This window comes from Juglans regia, chromosome 9 (assembly GCF_001411555.2).
Source record: "Juglans regia cultivar Chandler chromosome 9, Walnut 2.0, whole genome shotgun sequence".
Taxonomy (NCBI): Eukaryota; Viridiplantae; Streptophyta; class Magnoliopsida; order Fagales; family Juglandaceae; genus Juglans; species Juglans regia.
The window spans coordinates 21,246,380-21,264,070 of NC_049909.1; the positions used below are offsets into that span (position 1 = coordinate 21,246,380).

Consider the following 17,691-nt stretch of genomic DNA (forward strand, 5'->3'; position numbering starts at 1 on the left):
AACAAACATTGGGAAGAAAGAGTTGCAATGAACATCAAAAGCGTACAACCTTCAAGGAAAACTTCAGCACCATTCAACTGATTAGATTGTAAATACACAATAAAAAAAAAAAGAACTTGAAAAAAATGAGAGAATACAATGGAAAAGCACTTACTACAACAATAGAAAATCAAAACCTTAAAATCATCCCTAAAATCCAAATCCTAATCTAGATTAAGCAAATCTACAAAATGTATACCAAGCTCTTGGGTTGTAAACAGAGCAAGGGAGAGAGGGAGGGCCTCGGGCTGCTGGACTGGCGACGGCGTCGATGTGGGTGGTGGCGAACTATATCCGAGAGGGAGAGAGAGAGAGAGAGAGAGAGAGAGAGAGAGATCGGCGGGGGCTGGGGGAGAAGGAGGGGGTCGCCGTGGATCTAAGGTGCAATGGTTGTCTGCCGGACCGCTTCTGGGTTGTGCTTACCCGAGAAAGGATGAGTTGGGAGAGAGAAGGGGAGGGGAACGGCTGGAGGGAAAATAAGTGGAGACTGAGCGGGCGATTTAATTTTATAACCTATTTGCGGCGTCTTAATATCGCCGCAAATACCTAAAATCTCGCCGCAAAATTTGTAATGCTATATTAATGGTATATTTACGAAACTGAAATTCGCTGCAAATAAGTCTTGTTTTTGTTTGCAGCCATTACTTTTGCGACAATTTTAAAATCGCTGCAAATACTCTTTTTCGACGATTGTTAAACACAAAAAATCACTGCAACTGACCACTTTTGTAATTGCAGCGATTAACTAACCGTCGAAAAAATGATATTACTTTTTCAGGCGAATGTTTCATCCTAAAAATTGATAATTCGTTGCAAAAGATCAATTTATTATTAGCAGTGAATTTATTCGTTGGAAAAAGTATAAAAATAGCCGCAAAAGCCCATTTTTCAACTTTATGTAAAAAATTAGCAACGATATAAAAAATCGCTGCAATTAAAGGTTATTGCGGCGATTTTATTTCTAACAGACATAAAATCATCGCAAAAAGCCTTATTTCTTGTAGTGTGTTTAAGTGGCATCGATGGGATATAATGGTTGAGCTAAGAAGACGCGCGGTTGGTGCGGGTATACGACGGCCACCACCTCCAAGAGGGTTGCCTGTGTAAGGTTATTGGAGGTGTAAGGTGGGTATATTCGGATGGCTTGGGCAGGGGGAAGGTGAACATGGATCAGCACAAGGCATGCACAAGCAAGTGTTGGTGGCAAGGCGTCCGTTCGATATGAATTAGTTGAAAATCATGAAGTTGAAAGAGCATGCAGCATGGCTTTTAACCTTTTAAAGGTTAAAATTGAACCCATGGCTTTGGGTGTCGTCTTCAAGGCTTACTGCTAGCAACTCCGATTGAGTTCATCATGCGATGGGTTTGGTCCTAGCTAGGGTTATATAGCTGCTGAATATTATGAACACCCGTGACTATTTCTCTGACATGGAAGCACAAAAAAAGGGTCATTTATGAAAGAGGCACCAAGTAGCACCCTCAACTTCCGCTCCACTTGACCAGTAGGTAATATGTATATTTTTATTTTTTTTATTTTTTTAAATATTTTTAAAAAATAAAAAAATATATCAATACACTTAAAATTACTTTCTTAATTATTAATTAAAAAAAATTGACCAGCGGTCAAACTAAGTAGGCAAATAAGCTTTTCCCTTTATGAAATGAGTAACGATATATACACGATACATTTTCACAATATATTTTATAACAATGTTATAAAATGAGAATATTTTTATAAAATGATATTATTTTTATAAGATGTTTTATAAAAATACTTTTTATTTAAATATAATTTTATAAAATATTATAAAAAATATTATGTGTAAATCATTTTTCTTACAAAACTAGAAGTTAGAAAGCCAAATGTGCTACAAAATCATGGAAACTATAGAGCATTCCTCTAGTTCCTAGCAAAATTAAATTTGAGGGTCTCGAGGCATTTGTCGGTTGTCCCCATAGGCCTCTTTTGCAGATTAGTTGAGATAAAAATTATAAATTAAAAAAAATATTGTTAAAAAATATTTTTTTTAATATTATTTTTATTTAAAAATTTAAAAAATTAAATTATATATTTTTTATATAAAAATTTAAAAAAATTATAATGATTAAAAAAAATGAATTGAGAAATTTCTTAAAAATAAACGAGGCTTGAGTTTCGATTTTAAATCCGTGACTGCCTCGGGACAATTGTGAACATGGCTGCTTCTACTTATTTTCTCTCTGAGCAATGCTATATATAATCTCTATTTTGAGAACTATAATATAAGTCTAGATAATTTTATTTTTAAAATTTTTTAAAATTATAAAAATATTTTAATTAAAATGATATATTTTCTCAGAGAAATTGTAAGGGGAAATTGTTGGCCATCCATAATTTATTCGTGTTGCAAGGGGAAATTGTAGGCTGGCCGAATCTGAACAGATGGAAGCATAGAGCCATGGGGTTTGCAGTACGGATATGTGTTGTCGTTGAGTTCATTTCACGACGTAAACACGTGAACTTCTTGAATCAATATTTTTGCTTTTGATTTTCATATTTTTCGTAGTAAACAAATATAAGACGCAGTTTGATGTCTATGAACCATCTAGCCGCTGCTACTTGTGAATTTATCTAAGACTATAGAAAGTGATTTATCATTACTTTGGAATTTGATTAAATCAAGTGAGTAAGGTTATGTTTATTTTCATAACTATTCTCATCTAATCATTATAACTTTTTCAAATTTTTACACAAAATAAAATAAACAATTTAATTTTTTTAGATTTTAAAATAATAATAATAATATTAAAAAATATATTTTAATAATATTTTATTCAATTTTTAATTTTTATCTCAATTTAACTCATTTTATCTGTAAAAACAAACAAGACAAAAGACTTGTCTATTCCTTTTGTTCGAAACCTTATCAAATTGAAGCCTTCAAAACCCTCGCCTTAAAAGATTCATGCATATGAGAACACAAAAAAGGCCCAAGAACTAAGCTGAGCTAAAAAAGAAAAAGAAAATCAAATGAAAGAACCTCAGCTTCTAATCAAATGCTCGTCTATGAATTAGTGATAATATGAGTAGACCCACTCCAACTCGAGACACTAACTAAAGTTTAGCTAAACATTTGTTGAGTACATTTGTTTATCAAAGTTTAGTAGAAGGAAAACGCAGAAAAGTAAAACATGGAACATTCAGCAGTCGAGATCACGAGGAATATATTATATGGGCCCCTGCTGCCGTCATTGTATCTTAGCTAGGAAGTGAAAGTCTGTGAAACTAGGTTTTGGATGGTGAGACCGGAACAAAAGCCTCCCTTGCAACTTCCAAGCAACCGATAGTTATACACTCAAATTGCAAAATGGGGAGAGACTAGACATCACAACAGCTCCTCTCGACTTACGGCACATCATGTAAAACCATGAATTTAGGCATTTTGTCGTGAAAATTAAAATTAATGCGATTCAGACAGTACCAAATTTTGCTCCGTGTTTGAAGATGTCTGTTTTGCTGACATAGAAGCATGGTGCATTATTTTAGCCATTCAACCTCCAAAAGCGTACGAATAAACCAATGGGGTAGGCAGAAATGGAACGACAAGAACCGTGCAATTAGTTGCCCATGGATCTAACTATGGTTGGCCACCAAGCTCCACTCGTAGGTTGTCACATGGATAGACTTTTGGTGTCTGCTCCACAGAAACGGAGATGTCATGATTCAGGATCAGAAAGAATAACAGAAGCATCAGGAGAAGATCAGCAGATGACATTATAAATCAGAGGGGATTGAATAGAAGGTGAAGGCATAGATACTTCTCAACATAATTGCACTTCAAGGTGTATGTAGAATGATTCCAGTCTAAAAAAAAACTGGTTTTAGCATCATATTGGTACTGGGTCTTGTAGTGCAATCAAAGTTGTTTTCTTTTTGAATGAGTCAATACCCCAAGTTTGTCACATTTCAAACAGTCAATTGGCAAAGACCAGCTTTATCCAACCTCCAATATGCCACATTTCATGGTGTTTGAGCTGCAGATTAACTTCAAAATATATACCAACAAGATTCTTGCAGTTGATCGTCCTTTTTGACAGAAGAAGATCACCCTTAATTGTAAATAATGTTCAACAAGGAAACATAGAGTGAATCCGTTTCCTACAGCTGTGCGTGTAAAGCATATATCTTCAGTACCAATTGATGTCAACTGGGGCACATGTAATGACTCCAAATTTGCTCTACTATCAAGCAAAACCAACGGTTTTAGTTCTTTTAACTGCGTAAAGTTTCTGTTCAAGTTCTTAGAAACATCAGGCTGTCTAGTTCATCATGGGCATTCGCTTAAACAAGTGCTACAAGACTATTTTTTTTTTATAAGTGCGTGCTACAAGACTATTTTAATCACCTTCATTGTCTCAAATTAAGATCAGCACTGAATTAAGATCAGTTTTGTCACATTTATCAATTCGACTTGGAACCTATTTTCCAATTGGAAAATGCTAGATGCCCCGCTGGGCTCTAGCATTTTTTTATATGTGTTTTTTTTAGGGTTTTTTTTTTAATTTTTTATTTATTTTTTATTTTTATATAGATATTTTTAATAATTTTAAATATTTTTAAAAAATAATATAAAAATTATAATATTATTAAAAAATACTTTCTTAATCACGAAGTAGAATAAAAAATAATTTTTTATTCTATTTCGTGATTAAGGAAGTATTTTTTAATGATTTTTTTTTTACTTTTTGATTAAGGAAGTGTTTTTTAATGATATTTTAAATTTATTTTATTTTTTAAAAATATTTAAAAGTGTAAAAAAATCTATATAAAAAATAAATTAAAAAAATACACATAGAAAAGTACATGTTAAGCCCAACAGGAGTCTCCTGCGGGGGCTGTAGCATGACCATTTTAAATATTTAAAAAAAAATCATAATAATATTAAAAAATATTTTCTTAATCACGAAGTAAAATTATAATTTTTTATTTTACTTCGTGATTAAGAAAATATTTTTTAATATATTTTTTTTTTACTTTCTGATTAAGAAAGTATTTTCTTAATGATATTTTAAATTTAATTTATTTTTTAAAATATTAAAAAATTTATATAAAAAATTATTTAAACAAAATATGTATAAAATAATATTACACCCCAGTAAAAACTCCAACGGAGGCTGTAGCATCAACCTTTTCAATTAGACTCAATAAGCAACCAAAGACAACAATGTCAGACCCCAGTCCTTAGTGTCAGCCACATGAACTGTTCTAATTGATGGATTCATTGCAATTATTAAATAATCCTATCTTCGGTAGCATATAGAGACATTTTTGCATATTTCAGGCGTACCCAATTTCGTCCATTTATTGAGATTTGCTGCACATATTCCGTTACTTACAAAAACCAACCCTTTACGCCATCAGAAATGAAATGAAACTCATCCGAGAATAACAAGAAGGCAGCAATTTCACTTCATCAAAATTGGGATATAATAAAGCAGAACTAAGTTTCATAAAATAGACAAACGCAAACTACCACAGAAAATAAATAAATAAATAAATAAAAGAGAGAGAGCGAGAGAAAGAAAAAAGAAGCAGCATATTTCACAAAATCAACAGAATACAAATCTAAATATCCGGTTGGAGCTTTTGACAAATGATATCTTAGAGCAATAGTATTGGATTGGTCATTTTATTCTTTAAATTTTAATTAATATGTAATTTTTTTTATCTTTAACTAACATTCAAAACTTGAAGTCTACATTAGATTAGTCATCACATTCTCTATAATAATAAAATATTATTATTTTTTATTATTTATATTTTTTAATTAATTTTTATTTTATTTTCATAATCTTCAATAACTTTTAACAAATCATATTCATTTTTATTTTCACAATCCAGCAATCTATAATATAATAATCTCATATGTATATAGATGGTAAAATTTCATATGAATAAAAATCTCATATCTATAATATAATAATATAAAAAAATACTTTTAAATTTGTTATAGTACTTTTCATATTTAAAAAAAAAAGAATTTACTGTAATTTATAATTTAGATGAAAATAATTTAATTAATTCAATATAAAATAAATATAGATGATATTTATTAAATTTAAAGATAAAAAGATATTTAACTAATCCAGTACTAATGCATTCAAAGCTTTATCTAGGGGTGTAAATTCAAACAGAAAAATCGGAAAACCGGACCGAACCGGACCGGTTTTACCGGTTTTGAACCGGTCCGGTCCAGAACCGATTTTTAAAATGTAAAAACCGGCCGGTTCCGGTCCGGTTCCGGGATTTTTTGGATCGGACCGATTGATTAAAAAAAATAAAAAATAATATTTTTATATATAAGTTTTATACAAAATATTTTTTATATATTAAATATTAATATATATAAGTTTTATATATAATGTATAATTATAAATTTTTATGTAAAATTTTATATATAATATATATTCATATATGAAATAATTTCTTATTATAATTTATAAATTATTACATAAAATGTTAATACTAAATCACTAAAAGTTTATAACTAATATTAATATATAACTTATAACTATACCAATAGTCTAATATTAATACTATTATATAGTCTAATATATTAATAAAAGTATAAAACAGTTTTTTTTAAATCAATTTTTTTTTATAAACAAATTTTTAATTATAAATTGTGAAATTTACATTTTAAAAAAATCAGAAAATCGGACCGGACCGGACCGGAAACCGGTAAAACCGGAAGTACCGGTTTAGGAGGGTAACCGGTGCGTAATCGGTTTTGAAAAATATAAAATCGGTACATACCAGTTCGATTCTAAATTTTATCCAAAATCAAACCGGACCGGATCGGTTACACCCCTAACTTTATCGTTCCACACAACCAACAATCCCAAAGACGCGAAAAATCCTAAGCCCCCGCACAAACAAGCCAATGCTTCTTCCAAATTCACAATAATAATAATAAAAAAAAAAAAGCCCACGATCACACTTCCATTTTAACAAAATCCACATTTCAGCTAATCAGAAATCAGAAATGGAAGCTCAGCAATAGATAAAACTTTGTTACCTTTCCAACTGTATCGGCAATGCGATCTATACAGGGCTCGGGATATGCGGTCCCGTTGTCCCAAACTAGCTCGTCATTGACAGGAAGCTGATTCAGGAAACAAAAAAAAACAAAAAACAAAGTGTTCATAGAACCTCGATGTTTTTCTTATTAACAAATCTTCCGAAAATCATAACCAAAATGATAAATTTTCAAGTTTCAACCGTGTGTGAGAGTGAAAACATAGGGATTCAGGTGAAGTGGTTTATACTCACGGGTTTGTCGGGGACGATATGTTTGCCGACGGGGAGGCCCATCCCAGAACGTTGGCGAAGAGAGGAGGCCACAGAGCGGCAACCGATGCCGTTTCCACCCATGATTCTGGATGCTACATTGCTTAATCTCCATGTCATTTATGTTTCCCTGATTTGCTCGTCTCTCTGGAACCAAACACTCGCTTTCCTCTTCTCTGTATAGTCTATGACTCTATACTGTCTAGTGTCTCCGTTGTTGGTTCATGGCATTTGGTTGTGCATCTCCCAAAGGAAGGCAATGCATTTCAACGACGCCGTTTCAAGTGTTCCCACCCCTGTATTGGGCCCACCGAAATGTAGTGGGCCAGAATCAAGCAATGTGACCAAATTGCGTGGCCCAGTTTGGCCCCTACCGTCTCATTCCGGAGAAGAAACAGTGAATGCCCTTTTCACTCTGGTTGGGCTTTATTTAAGGGCCCGTCTGAATACTATTAAGAAAACAAACAGTATCTAAAAAAAATTATTTTCAGGAAACAGTTCTTGACAAAGTAAATAAATCTTTCTTTGGTTGGAAGAAGAAAAAATATTTAGTAAAAAACAAAGCAAAACTGAATTAGCGAACCAAAAAACACTCATAAAAACCAAAAATAATAAAACAAAAATTAAAAAACCCTCCTAAGCCGAGAGGGGTGAATTATTCAACGTGAATGTGGCCCCTCCTTGTGCCACCACCCCTAGACAAAATATAAATGTAAGCTTACTGTTTATGGAAGTCGGCGCACATCTAGTGCATTGAGTAAAAAAAAAAAAAAATTTGAGCGGTGTGCTGCGACTTCCGGCTGATGCGCAGCACAGCCCCCACCCCTAATGGATGTCGGCAAGTCACTCCCGCAAGGCGGCCGAGTGTAGAGCAGCTTTTCAACAACTTAGACGGGAAAGGCATGGTCACATCATTGATTGATAAAGTGTTATTTTGTATCAGAATAGAAATAGATATTATGTCAAGCATCCAATGATCTTTTCTTCTTAATCATGTGGGGTTCTATGTCTCCAAATTCTCGGACTTTGTTTGAGAAACTTCTTAAGGCCGTTGGGGACCCATATGGATCCAATCCAATTTCTTTGGATTTAAGCTCTTGAAGAATGAAAATCTTGTATTTTCAGAGTTACTCCCTTCATTGATTACATTAATACAGGTTTCTGTTAGGCTGAGAAAAGACTGCAGGGAGTTTTTGTTGTCTCAATCTCTCTTGGGAGTTGCATGAATTGTTCTAATTGTTTCTCAATAAGATTTCCATTACTGTGAAAAAGGGGGATGGTTTTGCAACATCAAAATAAATCTCTATAGCCATGTCGTATTCGTAAGAGCATTAGCATCAGCCTCGCTAAAACTCCAAAAAAGCTAAATTATGGACTTGGTCGTCTTTAAACCCGCTGCATTGGACTCGGTAAGATAAAAAAGTTCAAGTTTTCATCTACAGGAAGTCCATCCTTTTCTCCAAACATAGCGAGCTCCTATTCATCGCCAAATCGTTATTTTAGAATAAAATAACATCTCCTCAACCGAACTGACTCTTTCTTCGTACTGCAGATTATATCCTGCATTTGAGGCTGCAAATAAACCTGTTGCAAGCTCTTTCCAAGATTTATAAACCATGATCGAGTTTATATATATATATATATATAATCATTGCTACTCTATTAATTAACATATATATATATTTAAGGTGTACTGAAAAATTAAAAATATATTATTAATTAATTACTACTCTATTGAATTATTAATTAATATATTAAGTGTATTTATAAAATTAAAAAAAAATTGAAAAATATTATTAAAATATATAATATAATATTATTATTATTTTAACTTTAAGATGACTAGTCCAATATGAATTCATCTAGTTAAAATTTAATCCTATAGTTAAAATTTAAAATTCTAACTAAATTTTAGACTTAGCAATAATTAGCCATTGAAAATAGGAAATCGAAAACTGATTTATATTAAAATAAGTAGCAAGCCCAAGACTAAATAAAGTGATCCATATGACATGCCGATTCCTAATGGCTGAAAAAACCAAAGCGCAATAAGCCAAAATACACGCGCAAATGCAAATCAAAAGTTAGGTGCCAGACCAGGCCAGTCCACTGAGATTTATGTCTGGTCATATATTTAGCTGGTTTTGGACCTCAAGGATGGTCTTAGCCGAGTCCCTCAGCTGTTGCGCCTCCTCGTCCGTGAGATGCACATTGGTGACACCCAGCACCCCACCCCTACCAAGCTGGGCTGGCAAGCTCAGGAACACGTCCCCACCTTCGACACCATAGAACCCCTTTGCAAGGACCGAGATGGGGTGGATCTTCCTCTGGTCCCTAAGTATGGACCGAGCCAGGTTAGCCACCGAGTATCCAATTGCCCATGAAGTGTATCCCTTGAGGCTGATCACTTCGTACGCACCACCTATGACCGCTTTGTGAATGTTCACCAAGGTTTCCTTTTCGTAGGGGATTTGTTGTTTTTCTAGGAAGCTCAACACCGGCACGCCACCGACGCTTATGCTCGACCATAGTGCCACCGAGCTATCGCCATGCTCCCCAACTATGTATGCCTACAACATTGGACCAACCGGTCGAGCAGAAAGTTTAGCTAAGAAGGCAACAACATAAAGGACCACAAGTTGACTATAAATTGTAAAAGATGTTTTGATCGTTTTCGACGCAATTTAAAAAGCTATCGAAAACCTAATGGATCAACCAAAACCAAAACCAAGCTGTAAACACTCTCGGAAAAAAATCCAAGCTGTAAAGTTTGCTTGTTAATTGAAGTTGGAATAAGCAAATATTAAGAGAGTTCACTTTTGGAATAAACAATATGCGACGGAGCAGTATCTGCTTGGACGGAACTCTAGAGCACCACCACTCACCTGCACATCCTGAGCATTGACATCGAGATGATCCGCGATGAGGAAACGAAATCTGGACGAATCCAAATTAGTGCCCGACCCAATGACGCGATTCGAAGGGAATCCAGACAGCTTCCACGCCACGTAAGTCAGCACATCCACGGGATTGGAAACGATCAGCAGGATGGATTCCGGGGAGTACCGCGCGAGCGGGGGTATGATGTTCTGGAACAAAGACACGTTCCTCTGAATCAAGTTCAGCCTAGACTCGCCGGGGATCTGGCGGGCCCCGGCCGTGACGATGCAGAGATCCGATCCGACGGTGATTTCGTAGTCGACGGAGGCGAGGATTTTGGTGCGGGGGAGGAAGGCAGCGGCGTGCTGGAGGTCGAGCATCTCGCCGCGGAGCTTGTCGGGCTTGGCGTCGACGAGGGCGAGCTCATCGGCGAGATCTTGAGTGAGGATGGTCTGGGCAATGGCCATGCCGACGTTGCCAGCACCAATGACGGAGATCTTGGTGTGGCGCTTGGTAGGGGAGGGAGGAGCGGCGCTGTGGATGGGCTTGAAGAAGGCCTGGGTAAGGTCCAGTCCTCCTGGACCCAGGGATGAGGAAGAAGAAGTCTTGTGCATAGTGACAGCGAAAGCTGGAAAGAGAGAGAGAGAGAGAGAGAGAGAATGGTTTTTCCACTGTTTTAGGATTTGTGGGGGTTTATATTGGTTGGAGAGAAAGCAGTAAAGACGGGTTATCAGCGGTTCCTGCCCCTTGTTTCGGACTAATCAATACTCTTTATTTTCGGCCAAACACGACAACTCTAAAAAGTATACACAATTTCTTACTAGTTACATCATTTTTATATATTATATATATATTTTTTAATTTTTATTATTTTTATCTTTTATCAAATATTTAATATATCAATAATAAATAAAAAAATTGAATTAATTTAAAAACAATAAACTCAAAAAAAGATTTTAAAAAAAATATTAAAATTTTTAAAAAATATGGTGTGTAGAAGTCAAGAAAGTTGTATAATATTACTCTTTTTTTTAGTTTTATTCTTCTTAAACTTATTGAATTATTCTACTCATCATCCATATATCACACATTCAATAAGAACAAAATATGATGTGTAGTGTAGCAATGATGAATAATATTTTCCATTTCTAATAAGAAAAATTCTTTTCATCAGCTACTATTCATAGCCAACACCCTATGAAAAAAAACTATTAAGTATGGTATTATGGTGTGTAGGAGTAAATAATAATTGATACATATCATTTCTCTTCTAATAGATCATGCATAGCTGACAAAATATTTTTTAAATACTTTATTAATAATGTGTGCAAATATATATATATATATATACACGCTTTTTTTTCATAAAACTTTTTACCTTCTTTGTATAAGAAAAATTCTTCTCATCATCTTCACATCACATATGAAACATAATTTTTTATTTTTTTATTAAATATGTGATGTATGAATGATGAGTTGAAGAATTTAATTAATTTAAAAATAATAAAAATAAATATAGTATGTAGTGTGTGGATATGATGATTTTACACCTTTTATTTCTATGTTTCTTGAATGGAATAAATAATAATTTTGAAAGAATGTTAGATTGTGTACATAAATAAATAAGAAAAATTATTTCTACAAGTCTTAAATAAATAAATCCCTCGCAAGTTTATATAAAAAAATGAACTCACCTTAAAAAAATGTAAAAAATTATTTTTTATCAATGAAAACTATCTTTTTTATAAATGACTTGTATAAAATTTATCTATTTAAAATTTATAAAACATTACTCAATAAATAAAACTTATAAAGCATTACTTAATAAATAATACGATGGAATATACTTTTTCATACTTTAAAATAGTTCATATAATCAACCTTTTGGCAGGAAAGAAATAACGTGAATAAATTCACGAAGACACATCACCTTAAGAATTTCGTGTATGAGTTTTCCTTACAAATCTTTCTTTCAACCCCGATTGTAATATCTGTATATTATAAACCACGTTAATGTTTGTCATCCTAATTATAAAAATTATAAAAAGGGAAATGATATTTTCATCGATAAAATCTACCAACAAAATGTACTGATTGTGCTTTTTTTATTTAATGATTAATAAAGCATTTTTTTTAATGAGTTTGTGATTTTTTTAAATATTTAAGGGGTTTAAAATATGTTTGATTTTTTTTTTTACAATATTAGTAGCTTTTCTCAATATCCGCTCTCGATAAAAAAATGTAAAAATGCAATAATTAATAATTATAAAGAAATTTTATAAAAATAAATTTAAAAATTGATATAATTCTAAATTTATTTTATAATAATTTTATAATCTGATGTAGTATATAAAATTACATTAATTTATAAATTTAATTTTATGACATTAGTTATGGCAGAGCATTTTCCTAAATAAAGTAGGCACGATTACTTGCCACGAAAATGGTAATAGAGATCTCCATTTTTCTTGATACCCACTTAAAGTTCAAGCATCCGGGTCATAAATTTACTAGCATTTGAATTTTATTCTTCCAGCGTAGGCAAACCAGCGGCGAAGAGGACCAATTAGAACTTTCAAACCTTCCAGAACCAAAATTCAAAGTCCACGTGAGTCGTTGCCTCAAAATTCCAACATTTGAACATATGTTATGACATTTCAAACCACGACAAGGCTACCACGTACACTGAAATGTGTCTTGATCGCTGATTACTTTACGTCTTTTATAATAATAATATAGTCATTTTTTGATATAATTGTTTAATATTATTAATATTTTAAAATTTTAAAAAATTAAATTATTTATTATATTTTTTTTAAAATTTTAAAGGAATTATAAATTAGATAAAATAAAAGGTTTCCCTATCCAATTCGTTTCGTTTGGTTTTTTAATTCATTTCAATTTATTTCAATTCATCATTATAATTTTTTTAAATTTTAACATAAAATATAATAAATAATTTAATTTTTTCAAATCTTAAAATAATAATAATATTAAAAAATAATATTATAATAATATTTTATCATCTCAACTCACTTCAATATCCAAACACAACCTCAGAGAATCGAACTGTAACTCAAAAAGTTAAAAAAAGGGTTCTAGTGCTAGTCGACAGAGATCTAAATCGCGAAATGATAAATCCAATAAACTGCATTAGATATCTTAAACAGTGTTTCCTGGTTTTAGCTATGGTGGATCATAACCTTACCTCCTCGCATGCAGAGAGACCGAGAAGAGGAGAGGAGACGCACAGATTCTCCAACCGTGTCATTAAGTAGAGCTCTCTTTTTTTCATCCCTAGACCTCTTCGCCGTTCTCCGCACCGACTCCGTACATAAAACGACTTCTCGTTCAAGAAGGTCCCCTCCGATTACTTCGACTGGCCCCTCGAATTCTGGCGAGACTCCCTCGGCGCTCCCACCATCCGACATCTCTGCAAAAGCATCGTCACGCGGGTAACTATCTAGCTTGCTCCTATCTCCTCTCTCTTTATTTTTTAGCTCTGCTTTTGCAATCGAACTGCTTTTTGTAAGCTTTGGCCGTAGATTTTGGAGGACACATGTATAAGGATGTTCGACCGATTACGTTTTCAGAAGTGTGTCACCATCTCACTGATCACAGAAAAATGCATCTGACTTAACATTTGGGGTACAGGAATACTTGAATCTAAGAATCTGTTCCTGCTTCTGTGGGATAAAGAGTACGATATTATGGATCGGTCTTCTATTTTGTGAACCGACCATACCCACCCGCATTCTATTTGTTATTGCCTTAGATGTTGAGTAAGGCTATCCGATATGACAGAAGGGCTACATTGACAACAAGTACAAAAATGGAGGATCAAAATTCAAACTTTAGGCACAAAATTGATAAAGTTACCCAAGGTTGGAAGTGCCAAAATGTGTTTTAACTTTAACCTCACAATAGTAATATTAACCACGAACGATCATCCTCTATTATGTCTTGGCTTATAAGCACGTAGTGGGAGTAGGAAGAGCGAGGCCAAGGGTTCTTGTTTCCAGTTTGGATTTATATGAAGTGCCCAAATAACCTTTTTTTTTTTCTCATGCTAGTGGGCGTGCATCATGCATGCGTGTTTTTGTGTTTTTTGGTGCGCATCCATGTATGTAGGGTGTTACTAATCCGTCTTATTATTAAGTTATTGGTAAAGTCGTTAGAAGTTGAGAATATTATCAAAAATTGCAATAAAAAAGCTTTTAGAAGCATGGACGAGTTGAGTCAACCGGAAGAGTAAGAGGAACAGGCACGCATTTAATTTTCTGAACAACTTGAAGTGCTTACAAGAAAATGCGTGCGTCATAGTGAAAGCTACGCTCACTTTTGTCCAAGAACACATGAGTCTTTAGTGCATGATTAGGCAGAGGAGGCAGCGCATCGCGACCTGTTGTAATATTGTTTCCTCTTAGGAGATGCGTGCGGTGCAAGTTTTTTGGAAGTCAGGGCTTGGTGTCACCTAAACGGATACAGCACTTTATTGTGATAAATGCTCCATAACGTGACAGTCTAAAATTTGGTGATTCTCAGTGTTTTTGCTTCTTCAACATTAGTCTTATACGGTGCCAAACAATACGACTTCTTCATATGTTACTTGATGATATTTAACTCACTGTACTAGTTCCTGTGAGGATGAATTATTTTTTTTCTTTGGGTCTAAAGCTCTTTCTCTTCCATCAGGTTTTAACACTCGAGTCCTGTCGAATGTTGCTTGTAGTGATCAAACAAATTCAAAGTATTATGTTGCTGTCATGCAGTTGCTTTGTCCCTCTCTTGCTCTCCACTTCCCTCCCACCGTCCCTTTTGATTAATAATACGCATTTTGATCTGCCAAAACTATCTGGCATTTTGGACATTTTCTTTGTTGCAGTATGCTGCTCTATTCAATGCTGGAACTGATAAAACTCTGTATTTGCAAAACAATGGCAATATAGTTAAAAATAAATTCAACAGCAAGTTGTCATCTACTTAATGATCAAAAAGTCCCCAAGTAGTTCCATAGAGATTAAATGCAAGTGCATTTAATTGGAGCAACTAGCCATGGTGTATTGAATATATTTATCACATCATCTACTCAATGCATGTGCATTGATAATATTTATGACCTTTCCAAAATGGAGCAGCTAACCATGGTGTATGTTGTTGTCTTACCGTAATAAAGCAGAAAAAGGGGATCTTTTTCGCTACGCCAAATAATTTCAACAGTATTTTTACTTGGGTATAAAAACAAACAAAAGAAAAAGAGCTTGCGTTGTACAACACATCCAACATATACGCTTTCTTCTTTTTCTCATTACTCTATTAATAACCGTTGCATTATGTACTGGAATATATATTCTCCTTTTATTATATCTGTTACTTTTTTTTTTTTTGTCTTTTTGCATTGGAATAATGCTTGAAAATTTTCTTTGATGTTGGTTTTTTGTGTGTGTGTGTGTATATGCAGGTTTTAATGATAGCTGAGGTTTTCAATCCGGATCTAATGATTTATTATCTTTGAAAGTTCTCAACCGAGAAGATATTAATGATATATTTATCATCACACAGTGAGACTTGCTAGTGAGGAGACATCAGTAGTGCTAACCGGATATGAGCACAATGCAGTGACATATATTGGAATGATAACAGCAATTCTGGCAACACACTCTCTCTGTGCAATTGTTTTGTAAGTGTTCTCATATCCCATCTATCTTCCAGCTTGATTCGATGGTTGAGGTTAGTCAGTGGTCATGCAATTGGTTTTGATCTTTTCAATTTTTTCTGTTTACATCTACACATTGGTAATTTTCCAGCCAAGTACTTGGCTGTAGGTTAAGAAATCTTATATAATTAACATAATAGGTAACAGGGATGGAGCTTCTATCTAGAATTAATGGTCACTGCTCTTTTAACAAGCTCAAGTTATGAAGCTTCTTTATATGAAGTCTTTTTGGCATAACATGCACCTGACACATGTTCTCCAGACAGTACTTTAGGAGTGTTCTTTTCCTGCAAGATTTAGCAGCAACACATTGGCCCCTTAGGTTCATTTGCCTGGGCTTGCTTAAAGTCATGCAGCTGGTGTCTTCAAACAGGAGTCCAATATGTTTTGGTGGGAAAATGGAGTGTTCTCCATGTTTTCAATATGTTTTTCGATGTAAATCCTTCCAACCTTGGGTGCCAGCTGTTGGGTAGGTCCACTGTTCCAGTGTCATTTCTGTCATTGTTCTATCCCAATAAGTGAAGGTTAGGATTCTTTATGTATGTTCTGGAATGTATTGTGCTGGACCATTGTATTGATTGGCCGTATCAATCCTTTTCTGCCAGTCTGCTACATCTGTTAAAGTGGGTTGTTTAAAGGAATCAGCTTGCTAGCTTGAAACTGTATCGTTGGTTTTTTAGAGGTATGATAGCTACCAAGACAATGCTTGAAATTGAATGACGGAAAATTCTCTCATTTTGTTTTTATTGTTGCTTTTTTCTTTGTGGCAATGAAATTAATAGAAATGAAATGTAAGGATGTTAAATCTGTTGTTCAGAGAGCACGAATAACATGCATTTTGATAGAGAGTAATGTTTTACATTCTACTGACTTCATGTGAATTTGGATGAAGAAATTGTTAAAATACATCCTGATTACTTCTGGTTGGGCGGTGGGAGATTGATCTCAATATGGGCATCAGTACGTCAGAATTTATTGTCAATCCTTTCATTGTTTGCTGCAGTAATACTTGATTACCTGAGATTCTCCATTATCAAACTTCATTTAACCACAGGTAATCTAACATGACTGCCTAGTGGAGTCTGAAGGGAGGCCATTCTTCAGCTGCCATTAAGAATAAATGGTTTTTGCATGCTAATCATTTTTGGTGCAGAGAAATTTTTTCCTTTTTCAAGCAGTGTTGTTTTTCACGTCCTATCTATTGGTGTACTAAGTTCAATAGAAAGAGCTGTATTTTTTTTTTCTTTTGGGCAGGAGATTTGTCGGTATATTTATACTTGGTCATAGCTGATTCATAGTTAGAAACCGCAATTAGTTGTGAAATCTGATGGGAAATTACAGTTTTTAATAAAGGTTCGCAGCATCAGGTATGCATAGATGGGAAGAAATGTTGGTCTATCCGTTGCAGCATGTTGCACAGATTGAGATAGATGGGCCTTTATGGGCACTTGTTGACACCACAGCACAACCTATCCCTGATTTTGGAACATGATACTGAAAATTGCACCTGTATATATTAACATAGATGACTACATGAGTTTGTTTACAATTGACTTGTGTTGAAAATTAGGTGACATGGGATTTCTAGACTAGACTGTCACATTGTGCATCAATTTGCAATATTAATCTGGTGGGTGGACAAAGTCTTCATTGCTCTATGATAAAATGGAGCAGGGCCAGGGAACCATCAGCTTACCATATTTCATACCAAAACGCTTGGCAGGTG

General features: G+C 33.9%; 2 protein-coding genes across 2 annotated transcripts; both read right to left on the reverse strand.

Moving 5' to 3' along the window:
* Positions 1-3,656: 3,656 nt before the first annotated feature.
* Positions 3,657-7,489, reverse strand: LOC109018275 (NADH dehydrogenase [ubiquinone] 1 beta subcomplex subunit 8, mitochondrial-like). Its single transcript, XM_035693704.1, has 4 exons — positions 7,352-7,489; positions 7,096-7,184; positions 6,874-6,970; positions 3,657-3,716 (listed from the first exon to the last, which is right to left on the reverse strand). The coding sequence occupies exons 1-4, from the start codon at positions 7,487-7,489 to the stop codon at positions 3,657-3,659; spliced, it is 384 nt and encodes a 127-aa protein (XP_035549597.1).
* Positions 7,490-9,303: 1,814 nt separating this feature from the next.
* Positions 9,304-10,944, reverse strand: LOC109013131 (L-lactate dehydrogenase A-like). The gene is made up of 2 exons (XM_035694246.1): positions 10,255-10,944; positions 9,304-9,939 (listed from the first exon to the last, which is right to left on the reverse strand). Exons 1-2 carry the CDS (start codon positions 10,861-10,863, stop codon positions 9,496-9,498), a joined length of 1,053 nt encoding a protein of 350 aa, XP_035550139.1. The 5' UTR covers positions 10,864-10,944; the 3' UTR covers positions 9,304-9,495.
* Between the last annotated feature and the right edge of the window lie 6,747 nt (positions 10,945-17,691).

Coding starts and splice junctions, on each gene's coding strand:
- LOC109018275 (XM_035693704.1), bottom strand. CDS start 7,489: ATGACATGGAGATTAAGCAATGTAGCATCCAGAATCATGGGTGGAAAC. Junction 6,971..7,095: donor GCCGATACAGTTGGAAAGGT/AACAAAGTTTTA, acceptor TGTGAATTTGGA/AGAAGCATTGGCTTGTTTGT. Junction 3,717..6,873: donor TTAGGGGTGTAACCGATCCG/GTCCGGTTTGAT, acceptor GTTTCTGTGGAG/CAGACACCAAAAGTCTATCC.
- LOC109013131 (XM_035694246.1), bottom strand. CDS start 10,863: ATGCACAAGACTTCTTCTTCCTCATCCCTGGGTCCAGGAGGACTGGAC. Junction 9,940..10,254: donor TCAATGCTCAGGATGTGCAG/GTGAGTGGTGGT, acceptor CCAATGTTGTAG/GCATACATAGTTGGGGAGCA.